The sequence below is a fragment of the Lynx rufus genome, unplaced genomic scaffold (assembly GCF_022079265.1).
Source record: "Lynx rufus isolate CCGP_SWC_20201006 ecotype Redwood Valley unplaced genomic scaffold, mLynRuf1.p SCAF_17, whole genome shotgun sequence".
NCBI classification, from domain to species: Eukaryota; Metazoa; Chordata; class Mammalia; order Carnivora; family Felidae; genus Lynx; species Lynx rufus.
In genome coordinates, this window is record NW_025814831.1 from 25,952,796 (window position 1) to 25,976,494 (window position 23,699).

Below are 23,699 nucleotides of genomic sequence, written 5' to 3' on the forward strand. Positions count from 1 at the left end.
AGCTCTCTGCCCACTTTGGATCCTATGTCCTCTTCTCACTCTGCTCCTCCCTTGCTTGCACCCTCTCTCTGTTTCTCTCAAAATAAATGAATAAACTTAAAAAAAAATCCAGCATGCTTCTCCAAGAATCCTCAGTGTTATCAGGATTCATTTGATTGTAAGTAACAGAAAACTGATCTCAAACCATCTGGAGCAAAAAAAAGAATTTCCTGGCACATATAACTAGAAAGTCTATTTCAGGCTCAGCAAGATCTAGGGACTCAAATGACTACTTCCCTCCACAATACTGACTCCATTCACAGACAGGTTTTCCCCTCATGGTGGCAAAATGGCTTCCAGCAGCTCGAGTCAACATCCTATACCCACAGCTAATACAGCAGAAAAGGCAGTGTCCTGTGGGGAATACCCTCAAAAGTCCTGGACCTGATGTTCACTGACCAATACTGGTTCAAATGCCCGTCCTTGAACCAATCTCTAGGACCAGAGGAATGGACTCTATAGATGACCTAAGTCAAGTGCCCCCTCTTGGAGCTGAGGATGGGGTAAGCCTCACTCAAACCTCATGGTGACTACATGAAACATGAGTGGCTCCCCAAAAGAAGTTTTGGATGCTACTTCCCAAAACAAGAATGGCTCTGGGACTGAAAATTTAATGTATGTCTACCACACCCCAACCCCTTGGTCAGAATCAACGCAATCCTGCCTCCTCCAGTCCAGTCTGGACATCCATACCAGCTGTGACTTCTTTCTGCCTTGTGGATATACTGGTTCACACCTGTCATCTCTGTTTATAAGCATCCTGGACACCGAGAGTCTGGTTCTCCAAAGCCCTGGGGCTTTGCCACACCCCCTGAGCTGCCCAAAAAGTGCCACTGAGCCCCTAAAAAACACTACTTCACTTTGACTCCTACCCCCTCCTGATGTGAAGCTGAGTCACTGAGATACCAGCCAGCTGAGCGCCAACCTTGAAAGTGCTTCTCTAAGTCACTGTCTCTTGGCTCTAGCATACTCCGGGACCTGGGGACACTGGCTTGACAGGTAAGATAATTATGTTTTACCCTTCACTCATTCTTTTATCAGTCACGAAGACAAGAACAGATAAGCATTCCAATGGAAGAACACACTCTTGCAGTATTTACTCGTGCTCTTTAGTGCCAGCCAGCTCCCCTTCCCAGGCACAACTCCCAGGGACCAGTCTGCACCCGTTATCGGTGCCAACTACCACATGCTGCCCTCCTGTCAAATATCACACTGCACCTTCCTTCCTGCAACCCCCAAAGTCGCCAACTTCTCCAGGAGCTGCGGCACCACTGTCTTTCAGATGACTTACACGTGAGGGCAACTGTCTGCACATTACCCATCCCCTGTTCCTCTGCAGAGCACTTGCCCCTGTGTCTCGGCCTGGCCTCTGTGCAGAACGTCACTCTGGGGGCCCCAAGGCCCGGAGCACTGGTTAGATGGAGAAAGAGGGGCCGGGAAAGGCAGGAGTTTGGCATTAAGTCCCAGAAATGGAGGGCTTTGAGTTTTTCCAATACAAACTAACATTTCGTTCATTCATTTGTTCAACAAACCTTTATTCACAACCTACCATGTCTGAGGTACTGCTGTAGGTGCTACAGACATGGAGATACACAGACAGACCAAGTCTCTGTCCTCATGGGAGAACATCTCCCAGTAGACATTGGACTTACTTTTGAAACCTGCTGGACATTTACATTTCACAACGCACCCTCTCAGATATCTATATAATCTGCAATATGTGGCATAGCCAACTGCAGTCTCCAGAAAGGAAAATGGCAGCTCCAAAGGCTAAATGACCATCCCAAAGACAGAACACAAACTCAGGTCTTCCGAATACAAACCTAGCACCCTTTCTAGGTCCTCTCCCGAGGAAGGAGCTAGCAGGGTGCAGCCTGAAACAGATATTAAGTCAACTCAGTCCTAGGCATCATCTCTAGAAGTAGAAAATATGGAAAAGATGAGCCAATCCCTGATCTAAAAGAATCTATATTCTAAAGTGAGAGACATGTAACCAATTATCATCTTTCGTAGGAATAAAGGCGACAGAGTGATTAAATTCAAACAGGAAGATATCTCTGGAAGGATACACAAGACAAGATGATCATCACTCCCAGGCAGGAAAACTAGCTATGTGAAGAACAGCAGGAGGAGGATCATTTTCTATGTTCAAATGTTTCTATGTTCAAACTTGGAATCGCATGCCAGGTGACTCTAGTTCCCATTAAACAACACTTTGAGGACGCAATCAGCCAAATCCTGAATATGCAAAATTCTACAGGACAAATGATCTGCTTTCTTCAATAAGCAAATAGCTCAAAAAAGGAGGGGGAGGAGGAAAGAGAGATATTATAGATTGGAGAAGATTTTGGTTGCTGTTTCCTAATGCAATATATGCCACTTCATTTGGATCCAGATTGCAATGAACCAACTTTAAAAAAAAAAAAACATTTTGGGGACCAGGGATATTTGAGTATACACTAGATATTAGAAATTATTAAGGACAGGGGCTCCTGGGTGGCTCAGTCGTTAAGCGCCAACTTTGGCTCAGGTAATGATCATGTAGCTCGTGAGTTCAAGCCCAGCGTCGGGCTCTGTGCTGACACAGCCTAGAACTGCTTCGGATTCTGTGCCTCCCTCTCTCTCTCTGCCCCTCCTCCACTGACGTTCTGTCTCTCTCTCTCAAAAAATAAACATTAAAAAATTTTTTTAATTAAAAAAAGAAATTAAGGACATATTATTAATTTTGTTAATTAGGAGTATGGTATCATAGTTTTTTTAAGGTACTTATCTATTAGAGATACAAAGTGAAGTGGTTACAGATGAAATAATATAATGCCTAAGATTTGCTTTTAAATATTTGAGCAAAGGGGCTCCTGGATGGCTGAGTCGTTAAGCATCCTACTTTGGCTCAGGTCATGATGTCACGGTTCAGGAGTTCGAGACCCGCATCAGACTCTGTGCTGACAGCTCAGACCCTGGAGTCTGCTTCAAATTCTGTGTCTCCCTCTCTCTCTGGCCCTCCTCCACTCATTCTCTGTCTCTCTCTCACAAATAAATATTTTTAAAAATTTAAATATTTCAGCAAAAATAAATGAATGAATAGAGAGTAGATGACACAAGATTGGCAAAATGTTGATAATGTCTGAAGTTGGATGATAGTTCCATAGGGTTCATTATACTATTCTCTCTACTCTTGTTAATGGTTGGAATTTGTATAATGAAAAGTTTAAATAAAAACTTTAAAATTAATTACCCCATCCACCAGGAATGATTGAGAAGGAAAAGTGTCACGGAGGAGAGGTATTTGAGCTGAGACCAGAAGGATGACTAGAGATTTTCTAAGGGGCCAAGGGCATTGCAGGCTGAGCAAAGACATACAGATCTATCACAAACCTCTCTCTGGAGGAACCAAAAGTATCTACACTTGACCCCAAACTCAACTCACATCCAAAAAAATGCCCTCTTGTGTGATGCCCCAACTCATCTCATTGTAGCATCAAAATCAACTGACGGTTCCAAGTGAGGAGACAGGGAGTGGGGTCAACAGCTCCACTCAGAGGCCTAACAGGAAGCCCCAGTGTAGCCTTGAGAGGACAGGAAAGCAATTAACCTCTTTCAACTGGGTTTTGCCTGACAAAGCACTTCAGAAGCCAACTGAGTTATCTCAGGAACAGAGCCTTCATCCCTCCTGAGTCATCCCAGACACCTTGTGCTCCCCAGAAACATACACCAGCCTCCCCAACAGTGCCTTGTAGATTAATAACCTCAGTATCACAGGATCCAGCTTGATGTCAGCCTGGTAGCCTGGACCATCAGCACAAAAACACCTCCAATGAGGAAAAATCCTCTGCTCCTTGCCTCCAAGCCTCCAGCCTCAATCCTCGCACAGCCCCTGCCCCCCTTCAGCTCCACACAGAAAGCTCGCTGGCTTGGCAGGTACTTCAGGACTTACCCAGTCTTGGCCTGGCTCAGCTGGGCCCAGGGTTCCTTACCTTGGATAGAAGCTGCAAGTACTCCTCTGAACCATAGGGGACACTCCTCAAGGAGGTGAGATAGTCATAACTGATGACAGCTGTCTGTGAACCAAGGAAACGAGAGGCTTAGCACCTGGACATTCAATATCGCTCATCCACCCGGTCCCACAGCTGCCGGCCCCTGACAGAGGCAGTGTGTCTAGAGAAGTAGACAACCCCTCCGCTGCGATGCTCTGCCCCCAGATCTTAGCCTGGCCGGCTTCCTCCTGTCAGTCAGAGCTCTGCACAAACGCCACCTCTGCAGAGAGCCCTAATCGAAGGCTGCCCCACCCACCAGGAACTCTCAATTATTCATCATAACAAAATTATCCTATCCGAAATTACCTCACTCATTTGTTTCCTGGTAGGTGGACTATCTCCTCTTTGCTAGAATTTCAGCTCTATAAACACAGAGGCTTGTCCTTCCTGCTCATCACTGCATCCCCAGCCCCTTTTTACAGTGCCAGACACACAGGTAAATGCTCAGTAAAGACTAGTTGAACGAATGCTGTTGGATAAACGTATTACCACAAGTAAACATCATTTTACATTTATGTTTGCTCTAACAGCCTAAGTTTTGATTCTGGGTCCCTTGGCCAAAAGTCTAGGAGAAGTCCCCATGTTCTTGGTGAAATCAGGAAATTACAGGCTTCCAGATATCTCAGACATGGAGGAGGCTTGAGGATTACCTAGGCCAACCCTTCCTTTTTAGAACTGAGCAACTGAGGCCCCTGGAAGGTAAGAGGCTTACAAGGCTGATACCTAGAGGAGTCTGCTCCCTTGTCTACACTCCCAAAGCTTTATTCCACTCGATATAAATGTGTTGAGCACCAACCGCGAACAAGAGTTGGTCACTGAACAAAGCACAAGGCCAATCAAGACCAGAGCCCTGGCCTTCAAAGAATGCACAGCCTAGTGGCTGGTTTATAAATCACTGGTAAATGCCTTCTTCCCTCATTCCCAGCTACAGCTGGCCCTTGAACAACATGGGTTTGAACTGTGCGGGCCCGCTTACATGTGGGGTTTTACCGGTAAATTACCGTATGGTACTGTAAATGTATGTTCTTTATGGTTTTTTTTTTAACGTTTATTTATTTTTGAGAGAGAGCATACCCATGTGCGAGAGAGAGGTGGGGGGAGAGGCAGAGAGAGAGGGAGACAGAGGATTCGAAACGGGCCCTGCACTGACAGCACAGAGCCGGACATAGGGCTCAAACCCACGAACCATGATATCATGGCCTGAGCCGAGTCAGACGTTTTATCAACTGAGCCACCCAGGCACTCTTTCCTTATGATTTTCTTAATAACATTTTTTTCTAGATTACTTTATTATAAGAATACAGTATATAATACATATGACATACGATGTGTTAATCGACTCTTCATGTTATCTGTAAGACTTCCGGTCAACAGTAGGCTATTAGTGGTTAAGCTCTGGGGGAGTCAAAAGTTATACGTGGATTTTTGACTGCATGGGTGTCAGCACCCTAACCCGTTGTTAAGGGTCAACTATATTCAAACCCCTAAGGTTCCATCAAAGCCTGCTTCCCCTAGGACACTCATCCTGACTCCCGGCCTACGGGTCTCACTCTTGTGTCTGAGGTCCCGTAGCAGTGGTCACCTGAATCACACATCTTGATCCGATCCATGGCTTTAAAACAAATCCATTGCTTTTTGACCCATTCACATGAGCACTCCTCAACCATCACCTCCTTCAAAGCTGGATGTGGGTAGGACGGTACATTTCTACCTCTCAAAGCCTGTAAAGACCACACTGGGCCCCCAAAAAGCACTTGATAAACACTCAGGAATCATTTCATACTCTATGGCCTATCTATTTATCTATTTGTCCATTAGATTCTATGACTAGCTAGGGAGAAGACTTCACAACACTGAGTATTAAGGAAATGATCAGACAACAACCCAAACAGACAGCGCACAGAGTATATCTATGCCAAGGGGAAGAAAGGATGAGTTCATCCTGCAGCAGACAGAGGAGGCAAGAAAGCACGAAGCACGTGGCAAATGACCCACCAATGGGGTAGTTATATATGCGCGTTTGGGAGAGCTCCTTTCAGCAGAGTGAGGAGGACATGATTCAACAGGGAGGATGTTCTTGAGCCACTGGAGAAAACTTCTAATGGTGAAATATTCAACTAAGATGCTCTTTTTTTTTTTAATGTGTATCTATTTTTGAGAGAGAGTGTGAGTAGGGGAGGGGCAAAGAAGTGGGGAGGGACAGAAGATCCAAAGTGGGCTTTGTGTGGACAGTAGTGAGCCCGATGCAGGGCTAGAACTCACAAACCATTAGATCATGACCTGAGCCAAAGTTAGACATTCAACTGATTGAGCCACCCAGGACCCCTCAGATTAGATTGAGGGTTGGAGGGGAGCCCCAAAGTTTTCCAAGGCCCAGATGTTCTGAGTATGAGCCCTGCATCAGGAACCACTCACACTAGCGCACTGAAGAGAAAGCCAAGTTTTCTGGTAGAGTTTAACCAAGGCTGCAAAGTCTTTCCACGTACATTTGCTGAGGAGCACCGGTCCAGGTCTGTCTCTAAAATTACATACAGAATCTAACATGTCAAAGCTTCAGAACAGAGACCCTGTGCAATCCCATTCTATTTCGGCTTAGTATGACAGAGGTTGGGCGTACAGGAATATAGGTGCCTGAGGGTGCACACCCATGCCTGTGCACTGTGCAGAGGGAGCTTTGCACAAGGAAGGGCACACATGCAGCTCCACACATGTGGCTGGCACGTATATCTGTTACATGTACAAACACCTGCAGGTAATACAGCAGTTCCTCTGCCACCCTGACAATAAGAAAAACCTACCGTTGCAACTGCTCTGCCCACCCTGACAGCACCAAAGTCATTAGGATCCAAGTACTTGTTGCTGTAGAGGAAGAAGCCAGAGGCAGCAAGAGCCATGCCGGTCCACGAAGCAAGCTTGAGAGCCTTTCGGGCCATGTCCCCAGACCCTGCCGAAGGAAAGCAGAGAAAAGGAACAGTTGAGTTCCATAGTTAGTCAGACCAGGATTCAAATGCAGGCTCCGCCACTTAATAGATTATACAACCTTGGGCCATTTTCTCAATCTTGCTGATCTCTGTTTCCTCGTTTTTGGGGTGGCTGCCTCAAAAGTCGTTGGGATAAAATGAGATCATGTACATAAAAGGCTTAGCAGAGTACCTGGCACAAGCCAACTCTCAAGGTCATTTTTCCTTCCACAGTGCCAGGCACCATTCTAGGCACTGGGGACAGAAGGAGCAAAACAAAGTTCTTGCCCACATGGACTTACACACTAGATGGGACAACAGATCAGAAGCAAACAGACATATATTAGAATAGCAACTGGTATTAAGTACGGAGAAGAAAAAGACGGTAAGAGTTAGGATGATGAATATGTGACAGAGGTGCTGTTTTAAACAGGGGAAGTGGCAGAACATGCTAACCACCATTACTTGTAACTATTATTTGTACCACCATGCACATATAGGCATCATTAGCCCTCTGTGCCCAGGTCTGAAGTGCTCAGGCCACAGCCAAAATGGCAGCTGGTCAGAATCAGCCAGATAAGCTCTCAGTGTCTGGCTGATTTCCAAAATATTTATTTCAGTTAGAGTAAACTGCTCCCTGTCTAGATTGTGAGCTCCCTGAAGTTTTGCCTGAAGGCAAATACCATGACTATTAGTACACCGTCCACTCACAGTCTTGCAGGATACTATGCGTTAGGGATTCGATGTCCACGTGATTTGATCTGTTCAACCAAACATACTCCCAGTCGGTAGGATCAAGTGGGCTCAAGGCTCTTTGATACCCTTCCCCACCCTACTTGTACCAGCTCAGCCCACCAGGTGGACTGTTGGAGCATTTGGAGGTCACTGTACCCAATGGGCTGCTTCTCTTCAATTTCTGGGAACTCTATATCAGACTAAAATCCTCGACCATAGCTGCAGGTACCAGGGGAGAAGTCCCACCCAGGAGAAGTGAATCACCAAGTCACCCACACGTGCAAACCTGTATAGAAGCAGCAGGAAGATTCAGGCCATCACTGTTTGCTCTGCTTTGGAGTCAGTCTGTGACCATCCCCTCCCTGCTCTGTGCCTCTGTTTCCTCTTTGTATGAAAACTATTGCTACACACAGTCTTGTCTTCATTTTCTTTAAAATGCATTTGGACTCATGCCTCATAGTATAGCCACAGATTTTCTTAAAATCTTTAATTTTATTTGAGTGAAAGAACACAAGTGGGGAAGAGGGGCAGAAGAAGAGAGAGAGAATCTTAAGCAGGCTCCATGCTCAGCACAGAACCTGACACGGGGCTCAATCCTACAGACCTGAGCCAAAATCAAGAGTCAGAGGTTCAACCGACTGAGCCACCCAGGCATCCCACAGATTTTTTTTTTTTTTAAGTATTCACAGGTACATCTTATTCCATTCTTCTACTTTCAACTTAAATTTATACTGTTTCTTTAAACAACATATAGTTGATTTTTCTCTTTTTGCAATTAATATAGCCTATGTATTTAGATTTAATTTTAGCATTTTCTTCTATGTCTTCTATTTTTCCTACCTGCTCTATTTCTTTGTCTCTCCTTTCTTGACCCTTTCTGGACTCAATAATTTTTATAATTCTGTTGTTTTTCTCCTTGGCAGTCTTCTTTTCCTAATCCAACATTTCTAACGTATGGTCAGAGGAATACCTGTAAAAATACCATTTCAAAAATGCAGATCTCGGGGGTGCCTGGCTGGCTCAGTGGATAGAGCGTGAGACTCTTGACCTCAGGGTTGTAAGTTTGAGCCCCATGTTGAGGATAAATTTAACTCAAAAATAAAATCTTATTTATTTTTTTAAAAGTTTATTTATTTCGAGAAAGCATGTGTGCATGCACAAGTAGGGGAGGGGCAGAGAGAGACAGAGAGAGAGAATCCCGAGCAGGCTCTGCGCTGTCAGATCTCACGGGGCTCAATCTCACAAACTGCAAAATCATGACCTGAGCCAAAATCAAGAACTGGAGGCTTAACCAACTAAGCCACACAGGCACCCCTAAAATCTTTTTTTTAATCTAATAATTTATTTTTTATAATTTACATCCAAGTAAGTTAGCACATGGTGCAACAATGATTTCAAGAGTAGATTTCTTAAGCCCTTTACCCATTTAGTCCATCCCCCCTCCCACAATCCTTCTAGCAACCCTCTGTTTGTTCTCCATATTTAAGAGTCTCTTATGTTTTGTCCTCCTCCCAGTTTTTATATTATTTTGCTTCCCTTCCCTTACGTTCATCTGTTTTGTATCTTAAAGTCCTCATATGAGTGAAGTCATATTATACCAAAATCTTTTTTAATGTAGATTTCTTACACTATATTAACAAAATGAGGGATAAAAATCAGATCATCTCAACAATGCAGAAAATGCATCTGAGAAAATTCAACACTCATTAATGATTAAAAACTCTCAACAAAGTAGATACACGGGAACATACCTCAGCATAATAAAGGCCATATATGATAAGCCCACAGCTAACATCATACTCCATGGTGAAAGGCTGAAAACTTTTCCTCTAAGATCAGGAACAGGGCAAGGATGCCCACTCTCACCTCTTTTATTCAACACAGTACTGGAAGCCCTAGCAAGAGCAATTAGGCAAGAGGAAGTAAAAGGCATCCAAATTGGGAAAGAAGAAGTAAAACTGCCACTATTTGCAGATAACATATTATATATAGAAAACCCTAAGCAATCCACCAAAAAACCATCAGAATAAACAAATTCAGTAAAGTTGCAGGATACAGAATCAGCATGCAAAAATCTGTTGGGTTTCTATGCACTAATAATGAATAATCAGAAAGAGAAATTATGAAAATCCCACTTATAATTGCGTCAAAAATAAAATATCTCAGAATAAATTTAACCAAGACCTATACACTGAAAATTATAAGACACTAATGAATTGAAGACACAAATAACTGGCAAGATATTCTGTGTTCATGGATTGGAAGAATATTATTAAAATTTCCTTGGGGTGCCTGGGTGGCTCAGTCGGTTAAGCAGCCGACTTCAGCTCCGGTCATGATCTCGCGGTCCGTGAGTTCGAGCCCCGCATCGGGCTCTGTGCTGACCGCTCGGAGCCTGGAGCCTGTTTCCGATTCTGTGTCTCCCTCTCTCTGACCCTCCCCCGTTCATGCTCTGTCTCTCTCTGTCTCAAAAATAAATAAACGTTAAAAAAAAATTTTAAAAAAAATTTCCATATTACCCAAAGCAATCTACAGATACAATGCAATCCCTATCAAAATTCCAAAGGCAGTTTTCACAGAAACAGAACAAACTATCCTAAAATTTATATGGAACTACAAAAGACCAAGAATGCCCAAAGCAATCTTGAGGAAGAAGAACAAAGCTGGAGGTATCATGGTCTCTGATTATACTACTATATTACAAAACTGTAGTAATCAAAACAGTATGGCATTGACATAAAAACAAACACATAGATCAATGGAAGCCAATAGAGAGTCCAGAAATAAACCCACGCGCATATGGGCAATTAATTTACAACAAAGGAGCCAAGAATACACAGTGGGGAAACGACAGTCTTCTCAACAAATAGTGTTTGGAAAACTGGATGGCCACATGCAAAAGAATCAAACTGGATCCCTATCTCATATCATACACAAAAACTAACTTAAAATGGGTTAAAGACTTGAATGTAAAATCTGAAAACATAAAACTCCTAGAAGAAAACATAGGCGATAAGCCCCTTAACATAGCTCTTGGCAATGACTTTTTGAATCTGACACTAACAGCAAAAGCAACAAAAACAACAAATGGGAATACCTCAAACTAAAAAGTTTCCATACAGCAAAGGAAACCACCAACAAAATGAAAAGGCAACCTACTGTATGGGAAAAAATATTTCCAAATCATATATCTGATAAGGGATTCATGTCCAAGATCTATAAAAAACCCACACAATTCAACAGTTTAAAAAATCTGATTAAAATACAGGCAGAAGATATGAATAGATATTTTCCAGGGAAGACATACAAATGGCCAACAGTTATACCAAAAGACGCTCAACATCAGTAATCATCAGGGAGATGCAAACTGAAGCCATAATGAGATATTACCTCAGACCTGCTAAGATGGCTACTATCAAAAAGACAAGATATAACAAGTGATGGCAAGGAAATGGAGAAAAAGAAACCCTTGTGTACTGTTGGTGGGAATGTGAATTAGTGCAACCACTATGGAAAACAGTATGGAAGCTCCTCAAAGACTTAAAAATAGAACTACCATATGACTCAAATACCCAGAAGTGGAATTGCTATCCAAAGAAAACAAAAACATTAACTCAAAAAGATATATACATTCACATGTTTGCTGCAGTATTGTTTATAATAGCCAAGGTAAGAAAACAACGTAAATGCCCATCAATGGATGAACGGATAAAGAAAATGTGATATATATGTAAATATAATGGGATATAACTCAGCCATGAAAAGGAAAGAAATCTTGCCTTTTGTGACACATGGGTGGACCTAGAGTGAAATAAGTCAGAGAGAGAAAGACAAGTACTATATGATCTCACTTATATGTGAAGCCTAAAAAACAAAAAACCAACTCCAGATACAAAGAACAGCTTGGTGGTTACCAAAGACAGGGGGTGGAGGTGGGCAAAATGGGCAATGGGGATCAATAGGTACAAATTTCCAGTTATAAAATAAATAACTCATGAGGATGTAACATACAGCATGGACTTTAATTAACAATATTTTATTACATATTTGAAAGTTGCTAAGAGTAAATCCTAAAAGTTCTCATCAGAAGAAAAAAATTTAGGGACACCAGGGCAGCTCAGTCGGTTAAGTGTCTGACTCTTGATTTTGGCTCATGTCATGATCTCACGGTTCATGAGATTGAGCCCACGTCCAGCTCTGTGCTGACAGCATGGAACCTGCTTGGGATTCTCTCTCTCCCTTTCTCTCTCTCTCTCTCTGACCCTGCCCCCTCCTCACCACGTGCTCTAGCTCTCAAAATAAAAACTTTTAGAAAAAAAGAAAAAAAATTTTAACACACAAAAATGCAGATTTCTGAAGTCTACTCACTGACCCACTGAATCACCAACCCTGGAGATGGGACTCAGGAATCTGCATTTTAATAACATAAGGGTGATTTTTACTCTTTAATAAAGAGGCTCCACTGCATTCAAATCCATCAGTGAAACCATGCCCAAAAATCAAGTCTTCTCAGTTTATTGCACCTACTCCCAAACCCCCAGTGTCTGCAATTGGCACACAAGAGTGACTGCAAACAATTATTTTTAAAGAAATAATTTCAGAAACTCATTTCTTTCCCTAAACACAAATGCTCTGGCTCAGCTCCTGGTTCAGTTCTGGGGGAAAAAAAGGAGTTTATAAATAAAAAGAATAAATTAAATTAAAACCTTGTTTTGTAGAATGTGGTTTATTTTCTTTATATTCTCTTTATTTAGGAAAGCCTCCCTATCCCCACATCATTCTGCATTTTAATTATTTTTTCTGCCAAAATTTATTTTTTTTAATATGAAATTTATTGTCAAATTGGTTTCCATACAACACTCAGGACTCATCCCAACAGGTGCCCTCCTCAATGCCCATCACCCACTTTCCCCTCCCTCCCACCCCCCATCAACCCTCAGTTTATTCTCAGTTTTTAAGAGTCTCTTATGGTTTGGCTCCCTCCTTTTTTTTTTTTCCTTCCCCTCCAAAATTTTATTTTTTTTTAATATTTTTTTTTAAATAATCTCTACACCCAACATGGGACTCGAACTCACAACCCCCAAGATCAAGAGTCACATGCTCTACCCACTAAGCCAACCAGGCACCCCTCTGCCAACATTTTAGTAAGCCAAGGGCTCCTTCCAGACCAGAGACATGGTGGTTGAGAACATGCACTCCAGCAGGCCTGCATTGGAGCCCCTATAGTCATTTGCCCAAAGGGTTAGCAGCCACACTGCTAACTCTCTCTGAATCTTGTGACCTTGTCTATAAAATGGGGATGATGACATCAGTGTCTACTGGATGGGATGGTGACGGACGAGGAAGTCATGCAAAATGTATAGCAAAGAGCCACCTCCACAGTAAGAACACAGCAGCAACTGCTATCACCACCAACACTGTTGTTATCTCTTATTATATTATTACTAGTAATTATTTCCTCTCCCAATGCCATGCTCCAGTAAAGGACCTCATTTACACTGCTATCAGCTTCTGCAGGACTTCTGCGTGCCCCACTTCTAACATCCTGGCAGGCTCCCACTTCCTCCTACCTTTTCCCCTTGTTCTCTACACCCTCAGCCTGCAGGATCTGCTCTCAAAAAGGGTAGCATACAGGTCATGATCTCACGATTCATGAGATCCAGCCCTGCATCAGGCTCCATGCTGACAGTATAGAGCCTGCTTGGGATTCTCTCTCTCCTCTCCTTCTGCCATTCCCCTTGCTTATGCCCTCTCTCTCACACACAAAGTAAAAGACGTTTTTTTATATTTTATATTTTTATATAAATAAACAATAAATAATGTTTATTTATCTTTGAGAGAGAGAGAGAGAGAGACAGAGCGTGAGCAGGGGAGAGGCAAGAGAGGGAGACACAGAATCCGAAGAAGGCTCTGAGCTATCAGCACAGACCCTGACGCCAGGCTCGAACCCATGAACTGTGAGATCATGACCTGAGTCAAAGTTGGACGCTTAACCAACTGAGCCACCCAGGCGCCCCAAAGTAAAAAATGTTTAAAAAGGGCATCAGCATGCTCAGTTCACCCTCTACCTTGTCTTGCCAAAACACAGGTTCCCAAATGGACCCAGAAGCAGGCTTTACATTAGGCTGAGTGCACTCAGCTCCTTACACATCTTCCTCCTTCAAGATCATCAGTGTAGTCCATGAGGGACCATTCCTTGTGGGGCCTGAAAAGAAGCCCACATTAAAAAGGTCATCTGGGGGCACTTGGGTGGCTAGTTCAGTTAAACTGACTCTTGATTTCAGCTTAGGTCATGATCTCACAGTTCACGGGATCAAGCCCCGTGTCAGGCTGTGCACTGACGGCACAGAGCCTGCTTTGGTTCTCTCTCTCCCTCTCCTTCTGCCCCTCCCCTGTGTGTGCTCGCTCTCTCTCTCTCTCTCTCTCTCAAAATAAATAAACATTTATAAATAAATAAACATAGGTAGATAGGTAGGTAGGTAGGTAGATGGATGGATGGATGGATGGATGGATAGATAGATAGATAGATAGATAGATAAATGGCCATATGGAGGGACTGGTAGTCAGGAACTCAGCCTCTGGAGCCAGGAAGAATCCTGCTCTGCTGCTCACCAGCTCTGTGACCTTGAGCAAGCCACATTTCTTGGAGCCTCCAGGTAAACATCTACAAAAGAGTTCTTGATAGTACCTCCCTCCTAGGGCCACTGTGAGCATTAGAGGAGATGCTGTTTTAACATAATACCTAACATACTCAGCAAGACGTCTTTTCCTTACTGTCACTTTAAACTTCATTTTTTCTTCCCAGAAACACTGACAAGTTTATGTAGACTAAGAACTCATAGCACCTGAGAGACCAGGATTTGGCACAACCCTGTACAATTAACAAAGCAAGGGAGGAAGCCCATCTTATCTTGACTGAACTGCTCAACCATTCTCCATTCCAAAGCCATTTCCCCACATCTCACCTGGCTCTTACTCTCCACCAGAGTCGTCACCACCCTAACCTCCACATGCACTCATTATCCTACCTCCCCTCCACCTACAGAAAAGTCCAAGTTCTCTAGCAAGGGGTTCAAGGCCCACTCTATTCTCACCCCGCCCCACCTTGCCTGCTTCATCTCCCAAATACCTCTGCACACTCAGCCCCCCCTCATCCCTCTATGAAGCCTCTAAGTGAACCGACCACTTAGAATTAGTTGCTCCTTCCCATCTGGTCTTATTATGCATTGCTTTTATCTCTAAGAATTTGGTCCTGTATCTGCCTCTTCTACTAGATGCAAAGGGCTGAATTTGTTAATATATTACATAACTAATTTATAAGTTTGCTAACAAATACATAATTGAATGAGTAAGAGAGTGAATTTTTCCACCTAAACATAGAAACTTCAGTCCAATTATGCATTCCCCTGCTCTCAACTCTCTAATGGCTCCCACCTCACTCAGATGAAGACCCAAGGCATTGGCCGACAAGGCCCTATCTGATCTGACCCCCCAGTTTCCTCCAAGGTCTCAGGCCCTTCCTTTTTCCCCCTTGCTACCGCACTCCAAAAGCACTAACGTCCCAGCTATTCATCAAACCCACCAGGCACACTGTGGCCTTACAGCTTTTGCTCTTGCTGTTCTCCCTGTCAAGCACACGAGTCACAAACTATTTCGGTAAAGGGCCATATATTAAATATTTTCAGCTTTGCAGACTATGTATAATGCCTCTGTCACAGCTACTCAATACTGCATTGTAGCACAAGGCAAATGGCAAGCAGAGACAAAATATAAAGTTATGAGTGTGGCCAGATGTGGCCCAGAGGCTACAGTTTGCCAAACTCTGCCTCGGCGTGGTAGGTGCTCCAAAAGTATTTACTGAATGAATGAATCAAGGGAGAAACTATACCCCACTAGGCCTGTGCAGAGCCAGTAACAACACAGGTCCCCAGGTGAGAATCACTCCAGGGCTATCAATTCAGTAGCCATCCTACCCCAGCACCCCAGCACCACCTCCCAGCTCTTGCCTCTTAAACCCCATCTTCCTGGTGCGCCATCCTCCAGGCCTGTCCCTATAGGCAATGGAGCCCTGAGACCATCCCACCCTGGGAGGGGAAGCCACAGCAAGAAACAGACACAATTCCCAAGACCTGGTTTTCATGCAAATGTCCTCAGTAATAAAAGAGGTGGAAATTGAAAAACATAAAATAGATTATAGAGGAGCCAAACTGTGCCTAAATAGACTGGAGCTGGAGTTTTCCATACGGTGTCAGTGAGTCTTTAACATGCAAATAAGTTGTTTCCCTCAGGGTATTTTAAAAGACCCTGTCAGCCGTGAAATATGTCTGTCGATGAAAAACACCTTTCATTATTAAACCTTTTGCTAATGAATCACCTGCCCTGTTCTGTTTATTTGCCTTTCTGACTTTCACCTGAGTTACTTCTCACAGGAGCACACACTTTTGGGAGGGGCCTTAAGGACACCAAGACCCTAAAAACGTAAAAATTAGATGACAATTTTAGCAACAACTAACCTTTACAAAGCCCTCTGCACTCATTATCTCATTAGATATTCCACACAACCCAGTAAGATGAGACAAATATTATCATCATCCACAGGCATAAACGAGGAAAGGAACAAGTTGGGAGATTTTTCCCAAGCGCTCAACCAGTAAACGGCAGAGTTGGAGCTTGAGGCTGTCTATGGCACACGGCCTCCTTAGCAGGGACTCTGTTCACCCATGTCCTTAGCACTCTTCACAAATAACCGTATCAGTCACTGTGGGCAGCGACTCTGCCTTCTGACCCTCTACCCTGCCCAAATGGCAGGCATGTGGAAGACACTGCTTGGAGCCCTGGAAATCAACATGTCAGAATATCAACCAAACCTCACCAGAAATAACCGATTCCAGTCTATGAAACATTTAGGAGAGCTGTGTTATTGTCAAATCTATAAGAATGGAATCCATCTTGCTGGACCATAGGGAACAACCCAGCAGGTGATGAAATGAGGCAAAAGGCAAGTGTGGAAAGCTCTACAAATGGGAAGTTGATAGTCAAATGGAATGTCCATCCCCTGGACAGAACTAAATGGGGAATCAAGCACTTACAGTTTGTGGTGGGCCAAAGAGTGGCTAGGCCCACCAGTTACCACCCATCCGCAGTCCCCATGCCACATTCCAGGTCAATAAGCATGGAATCACCGTGCCCTGCTTGGTGCGCAGGTGAGAATGGTCAGAAGAAAGGCACTCTGGGCTCTAATTCCATCAATCCCATATAGTGACCGCAGCCTCCTCCCATTTCCTAAAGAGGCTACTAGAGAAATGGGCATTATTTCTTCTGGTCTACTCCCAAGACTGGAAAAGACTCAATAATACCCTTGGAGAGAGTGATCAGGTTTTCAGGGAAATCTGGTAATTGATGTGGATAAAAAGCAAACAAGGTGAGGGGCATCTGGGTGGCTCAGTCGGTTTAGCATCTGACTCTTGGTTTCAGCTCAGGTTTCACCTCAGATCTTGAGGTTCCTGAGTTCCAGCTCCACGTGCTGCCAATGCCAAGCCTGCTTGGGATTCTCTCTTTCTCTCTCTCTGCTCCTCCCCCACTCATGCACATGTGCTCTCTCTCTTTCTCAAAATAAATAAACTTAGAAAAAAAAAATAAGCAAACAAGGTGGAAAATATCATCATGTCTCAAGTCTGGAAAGATGCACAGCCAATGCCCAGGGACCATCTAACTGGCCTGATGAGGTTTATAACCTGACCTGCCACCAATGATGCAGTCCAAATATAATCATATGTCCAGAAGGTGGCTGAATCAATATTGATTAAACAAAGGAATCCTTGGCTGATGCCACGGTCCCAGAACAGACAAGGAAAATAAATCTCACCCAGGCAAGGAATAGAAATTCCCCATTCAGTTCATCCTGGGAAAGTAGGGACTCAGGGAAAACAGTGGAAAATCAAGCACAAAGAGCAAGTGGCAGGTAAAAGGTAGGCCACTGGAGTCCCTCCGGCATAAAAATCTAAATCCAGATTTAGTTAGTTGGGGGCCAGGGAGCTGGACAGGGAGTCGGAGAATGGATACCAGAACCAAGCACTATTCTTATCTTATAGGTCCCCTGTCTGCAAGAAAATGTATATTAGCAGGAAGGAATAAAATGCAAGCTCTCCCGGCAGAGGTAAAATCTTACATCTGTAAAGGCTGTTGAGAAACAGCCAAGCCAATAATAACACAAGAGGATATGATGTAATCCAGGAAAAATGACAGAAGTGTAAATCTGTATATAAAATAATGTAGGGGCAAATTAATAGTGTACACAGTGATATGCACATGTTTATCATGACAAAATGTTAAACTGGCAAATAAAGACACAAAGACCCATAACCCAGTGTGAGAAGTTGGTGCTTTAAATTCACAGGATTTTTTTTTTCCTATAAAGCAGTAGTGCTCAAAATTATGTCCGGGGCAGCATCACTATCTCCAGGGAGCATGTTACAAATGCAAATTCTTGCTCCCCAGCCCAGACCCAGTGAATCAGAAACTCTGGGGATGGGGTCGAGCACTGCGTATAGTAACAAGCCCTCTAGATGATTCTGATGCAGTTTGATAGCTTGTTCAATAAGAAAATGCTTAAAGAAAACATACAAAGGCACAGATAAAGTCTAGTTCACTTTCAGCTCGGTAAATATTTCCTGAGCACCCATTAAGTGCCAATTATCAAGGACGTGATCAATAAATACTTGTTGAATTGGCTGACTTCCTACCTAGTAGAAAGTAAATGCCACTTAACCTGGGGAGAGAGCTGTGCTAGGTGTCTTCCAGCGGCTGCTCTCCATGCACAGCTGTCATCAGCACGTTCCAGTTCCAGGAGAACTGGAAGCGCAGGGCCCCGCAAAGTGTGGGAGATCAGGGGCGCTCCGGGACACGCCAAGCTACCAGATGGAAAGCAGAGATTTGGGCGGCACCCCACGCTCTAGTCCAGAGATCACGCCCAGCCCCCCGCCGCCCGTGGCTCGGAGTCCACACGCCGCCTAGGCAGAGGTCGCCCGGGTGAGCCACCCGATGCCTCCTCCTCCAGCACCAGCCCTGCCTACATGCGAGACTGCGCCATCGAAGTAGCCAGTCCACACTTCTGCCCACTGGTGAGCCGGGCTGGAGAGTGACCGCAGAGGAGGCGGGGCCCTGCCGGTCACGTGGCCGCGCGCCGGCCTGGGTAACAAGGTCACAGGCCGCGGGTTCCCTCCTGCGCAGTTCCAGCGGAGGCGGGCGTCCGGGGCGTTTGCACAGCCACCCCAGCACTCTACGCGCCGCGCGACCCTGGTGCGACTGCCCTACTCACCCCAAGGGACGCGGGGACGCGGCGCCGAGTTCCGCGCCGCAGCCGGGTGATGGGATTCGCCGGGACTTGGCTCTCAGCCACCCGCTGATTGCGCCTAATGAAGCGGAGGCGCCGCGCGGCCTGCCGGGACTTGTAGTTCGTGGTTCCCTAAGCCGCGGCCAAGCGAGCCACCGGACCCGCGCTCCCCGTGGACCGCTCCATCCGAGGAGGTAGAGGGGTCAAGACACCTAACCTGCCAGGGGCACTTATTTCTTTGCCCGGGCTGCGGACACACAATCTTTCTGAAATTTGTTTTCAATAGTCTTTCCGAAGGAGGCGTAGATTCGTGTTCCGTGGAGGATGGAGTTGTGGGCTTGTGCATTTCAAATAAGGTATTAGAACAAGCGAGGAAGACTTTCACTGACAGTTGCCGAGTGGTGAGAATGTGCTGATTGATCTTAGTTATCTTTGGCCCCCCTTCATTCATTCATTGACCTGTATCGCATGATTATAAGATGTGCTTTGGAGACATTCATCAGACGCTCATTCCACAAATATCTCTTGAGCCACTCCCCGGGGAGCAGAGATGGGGGCGGGAGGGGGGGGTGGTCATCTATCAATTCAATCAATTCCAGTCAAATTTCCAACAGGATTTTGCCTGGACTTTCACAAGCTAATCTAAAATTTATATGCAAAAAAAAGGGGGGGTGGGTAAAGCATAACCAAAACACTCCTGGAGGAGAATGACATGTTTCAAGGACTTGGCCTTTCATACATCAATATTTATTATAATGCTATAAAAAATTGAGGCCATTTAGTATTAGTATGAAGATAGGCCCGGGTGGGGAGAGAGAGAAGAAATCAGCCTAGAGAACCCAGAAACAGATCTAGGAATAGGTGGGATCTTGATATATGATAGAGCTGGCATTATAGGTCAGTGGGGATAGGCACATTATTCAGTATATGAGCTGGAACAACTAGTTATCTGTTGGATTCCTCACTCCAGGTAGATTAAAGACTTTCAACAGGAAAAGCAAAATAAGATGTTTTAAAAGAAAATAAAGGAAAACATTCTGTGATCTCAGGATAGGGTTTATTAAATGACACAAACTGTATTTACTACCTTGATAAATTTGGACAACATTAAATTCAATAACTTCTCTTCATCGACAAGCATTACAAAACAAGCCGCAGACTAAGACAATTGCAGTACAGAGACAGCAATAGTATAGAATTGCGTAATACAGCCCCGCTGTCTCACATGGGCAGTGTATGCATGCTAAGACAAAAACATGAATAATTTTCAAGCAGTGTAAGAAGTGTGAGCTGAAGGCATGAACAAAGTGATATAGGAACACAAAGAAGGGAGCAGTAATTTTGCCCAGGAGATTCTGAAATGCTCCATAAACTAAGAACTGACTTGGAGGCTGGGAATTAAAGTCTGAATAGGGGCTCCCCTGGAGAAAGTTGTTGGCATCAAAAAAATCCTATAAAAAAAAGCATAAAAATGCAGTAAAATACAGTAAAAGACATAAAGGTATTTAAATTAAAATGGGAAATTTAAAACCAGAGAGAGAAGACAGAATAAATATATTAAAAACTTAATATGGTTCCTCTAATTGCCCCCCTAAGTTTAACTATGAAAATGTTACCAGCAGGCTAACAGCTACCCTGAGGAATGGAAATGGGGAGGGGAGGCTAGAGAACTTTCAGTTTACATTCTGTGCCCTTGTATCATATTTGAATTTTTTTTACAGTGAATGTGCATATAACTTTCACAACTAAAATTTAATTACTTAAACATGTAAAAAAAATTATTATAATTTTTAAGCCTTCCAGTTCAACGTGGTATGTTGAGTATACTCATTTAAATCCACTCCTTCCTGAAATCCCATGAACATGACAGGAAAGAAATAAAAAAGTCATAAAAGCCAAAGGGAACAAGAGACAACAGCAGATAGGAAAAATCAAAAAATAAATGTGGGAAGCTCCAACACGGATAGGGAAATAAGACTTTTATAAACAAGCCTGTGAGCCCCAGCCCCAGAAATTTCTGATTTTAGAGTCTAGTCTGGGATGTGGATCTCCCTTTGTAATTCTTAGAAAGCTCCCTCAGTGATTTTAATGGGCAGCTTAGTGGAAAGCTCTGTCAAGGAGGCAGTTCGTGTTGTGAAAAGTGGGTGGATTGAGAACAGTGGTTCTCAGCCAGGTTAGAATCACCTGGAGAGCTTTAACAATCCTCCTGGCCCACACCCTGGACCTCTTAAGTCATTTTCTGGGGAAAGGACCCAGGTGTAACTATTTTGTAGAGCTCTCCAGATGGTTTCAATGCACAGTCAAGGTTAGACACCATTGAGTTAAAAAGTCTTGTCTGGACTGTGTGACTTAAAGTAAGTTTTCTAATTTGGCAGAGCTTGACCTTCCTTTTGATTTACCAATGGTAAAATGATAAAATGGTGGTTTCCTTCTTGATAAAAGGTGTTAACCACCATCTGTCCTACCTGCCTCAGAGGTCCTTGGGAGGATCAGGTGAGAAGGGGTATGTGCTTTGAAAACCAGATATTGCTGTGAAGACATGTTCCATTAAGCTTAGAAGAAAATCCAGACTCTTAACTCACATGGCACCCCTGGGCCTGTTCCTACTCCCTCCGTCTCCACCTTCACCACCCTTCTCCCCCCGAGCTCAGGCCACTCCAGCCTAACCAGCTTCCTGTCTGTTCCTCAACCTGCCAAACTGGCTGCTGCCATGAGACCCTTACACTTGCTGTTCCCCCATAATTTCAAAGGTCTGCTCCATCCCAGCAATCCGTTCTCTGTTCCAATGTCACCCTTCCAGGGAGGCCATCCCTGACTACCCTTATCTAACCACCACCAACCCTACACATTCCCTGAGACACATTCTATCCCCTTACCTTGCTTTATAACACTCATCAGTACTTTAAATTATATCATTCATTTGTTTAGATGGCTTTTATCTGTTTCCCCCACTGGACTTAAAGCTTTATGAGAGCAGGGATTTAGATCTTCGGTGCCTAGAAAGGAGATAGACAACAGATAAGCAAAGAAATAACAGGATCGTTGCATGACATAATAAGCCCTGTGAAAGAAAGAAGTAGGGGTGTGTGATAAAGAATAACTAAACAGAGGCCAGAGATGGCGTCTTTGGAAGGAGAAGTCAGGCAAGGCATCTTTGAGGAAACTGCAACCTGATGGATGAGCGAACCAGCCATGAGGAAGATGAGAAAGTGTATTCCAAGCAGAGGGAACACAAGTGCAAAGGCCCAGGGGTAGGAAAGAGCCTGGCAGGTTTGAGGAACAGAGAGGAGCCTAGTGGAACTGAAGCAGAGAGAATGGTATAGGAGGAGGTAGGAGAGGCAGGTAGAGGACCTCGGAGCACTCACTGGTTTGGATTTTAGTACAAGTGCACTAGAAAGCCATTGAAGGATTTTGTTGAGATGGGATATGACCCAAGAAGCTAAACAGAAAATGCACTGAGCAACCAAAGCTATCAGGGGAAGTGGCTAACTTATTTCACAACCGACCACAAAGTCCCAGTTGAGTTTCTGAGGCAGTAAGGCCTGGGGTTAGTAAACTGAATATTTAGAATGCTGTTCATGAGAGGCATTCATTCAGGATGCTGTGTGTCTTATCTCGGAAGTGGACTATCTGGAAGGAAGCGTCACAGCAGCCAACCAGAGGAAAAGCAAGAGAATCCAAGGAGCAAGATTCTTGCTTAAGGCAATGAGAAAACATTACTGTAGAGAGAGTAATAAGGGAATTGTGTTCTATGCAGGAGGGAGAAAGTCTTAGGGCCTATAGTAGAGGAAGCAAGAAAGCTGCATTTGGTTCCCACCAGTATTCCAAAGGTGAACAATGCCCTGTTGGGTAACAACCACAGAAGGAGACTTGAGCTGGAGGGCTGGAGCTTGTATTAGCACCTGCCCAGGACAGAGAGTGTTCCAGCAGGAGAAAAGCAATCAACCTAGATCCAGGACCAGAAGGTCAGCCTCCAGCTACCCAGAGGGCAGTTGAACATTTGCCAGAAAGTCTGCAGGCCAATCCATAGGCCATATACATTTGTGTGCTAGGGTCAAAGAGCAGAGGTTAGGGCTGGAAAGAGAGCAAGGCCTGCTGGCTCTGGACACTTCTAGGTATCAATGACCATGAGATAGAAACCTGCTCAGCCTGCCCCGTGGGATGGCCAGACTGGCCTGGACTTGATGGGAGTTTAAAGGGATATTTTTTAACACCTGGGAAGAAGTAAATCAAGATGAGTAATCTGGAATTCATTTCCAAGCCAGGGGCTGGAGTGACATGGAGAGCACGGATTTCTTATCTGCCCCTGACTGGCTGAGGGATCCCACAAAAAGCACATCACACAGGCTCTTCAATTTTCTTATTCTTTTTCCAGCTTTATTGAGATATAATTGTCACACCCTTCAGTTTCCTTATCTGTCATGAGGAAGAAAAAAAAATTCCTTGCAAGAAACAGCTGATAAAAAGAACCAAATGAATTCTTAACCAGAATTCTAAATCAGTTTACTGGAGATATGTGTGCATATCCCATATATATCCCATAAATACACATATATACATATATATGGGATATACTATATATATGTATAAATGTTATAT

General features: G+C 44.1%; 1 protein-coding gene across 1 annotated transcript in view; it reads right to left on the reverse strand.

The window, feature by feature from the left end:
• The window catches only part of ADCK1 (aarF domain containing kinase 1), a 123,055-nt gene extending 103,918 nt beyond the window's left edge, over positions 1–19,137 (reverse strand). The window contains exons 1-3 of the mRNA XM_047080284.1: positions 19,086–19,137; positions 6,872–7,017; positions 4,014–4,097 (exon numbers count right to left, since the gene is read on the reverse strand). Of these exons, the coding sequence (XP_046936240.1) occupies positions 4,014–4,097; positions 6,872–7,006 (219 nt within the window). The 5' untranslated portion in view covers positions 7,007–7,017; positions 19,086–19,137. The remainder of the gene's footprint in view (positions 1–4,013; positions 4,098–6,871; positions 7,018–19,085) is intronic.
• Positions 19,138–23,699: the final 4,562 nt, after the last annotated feature.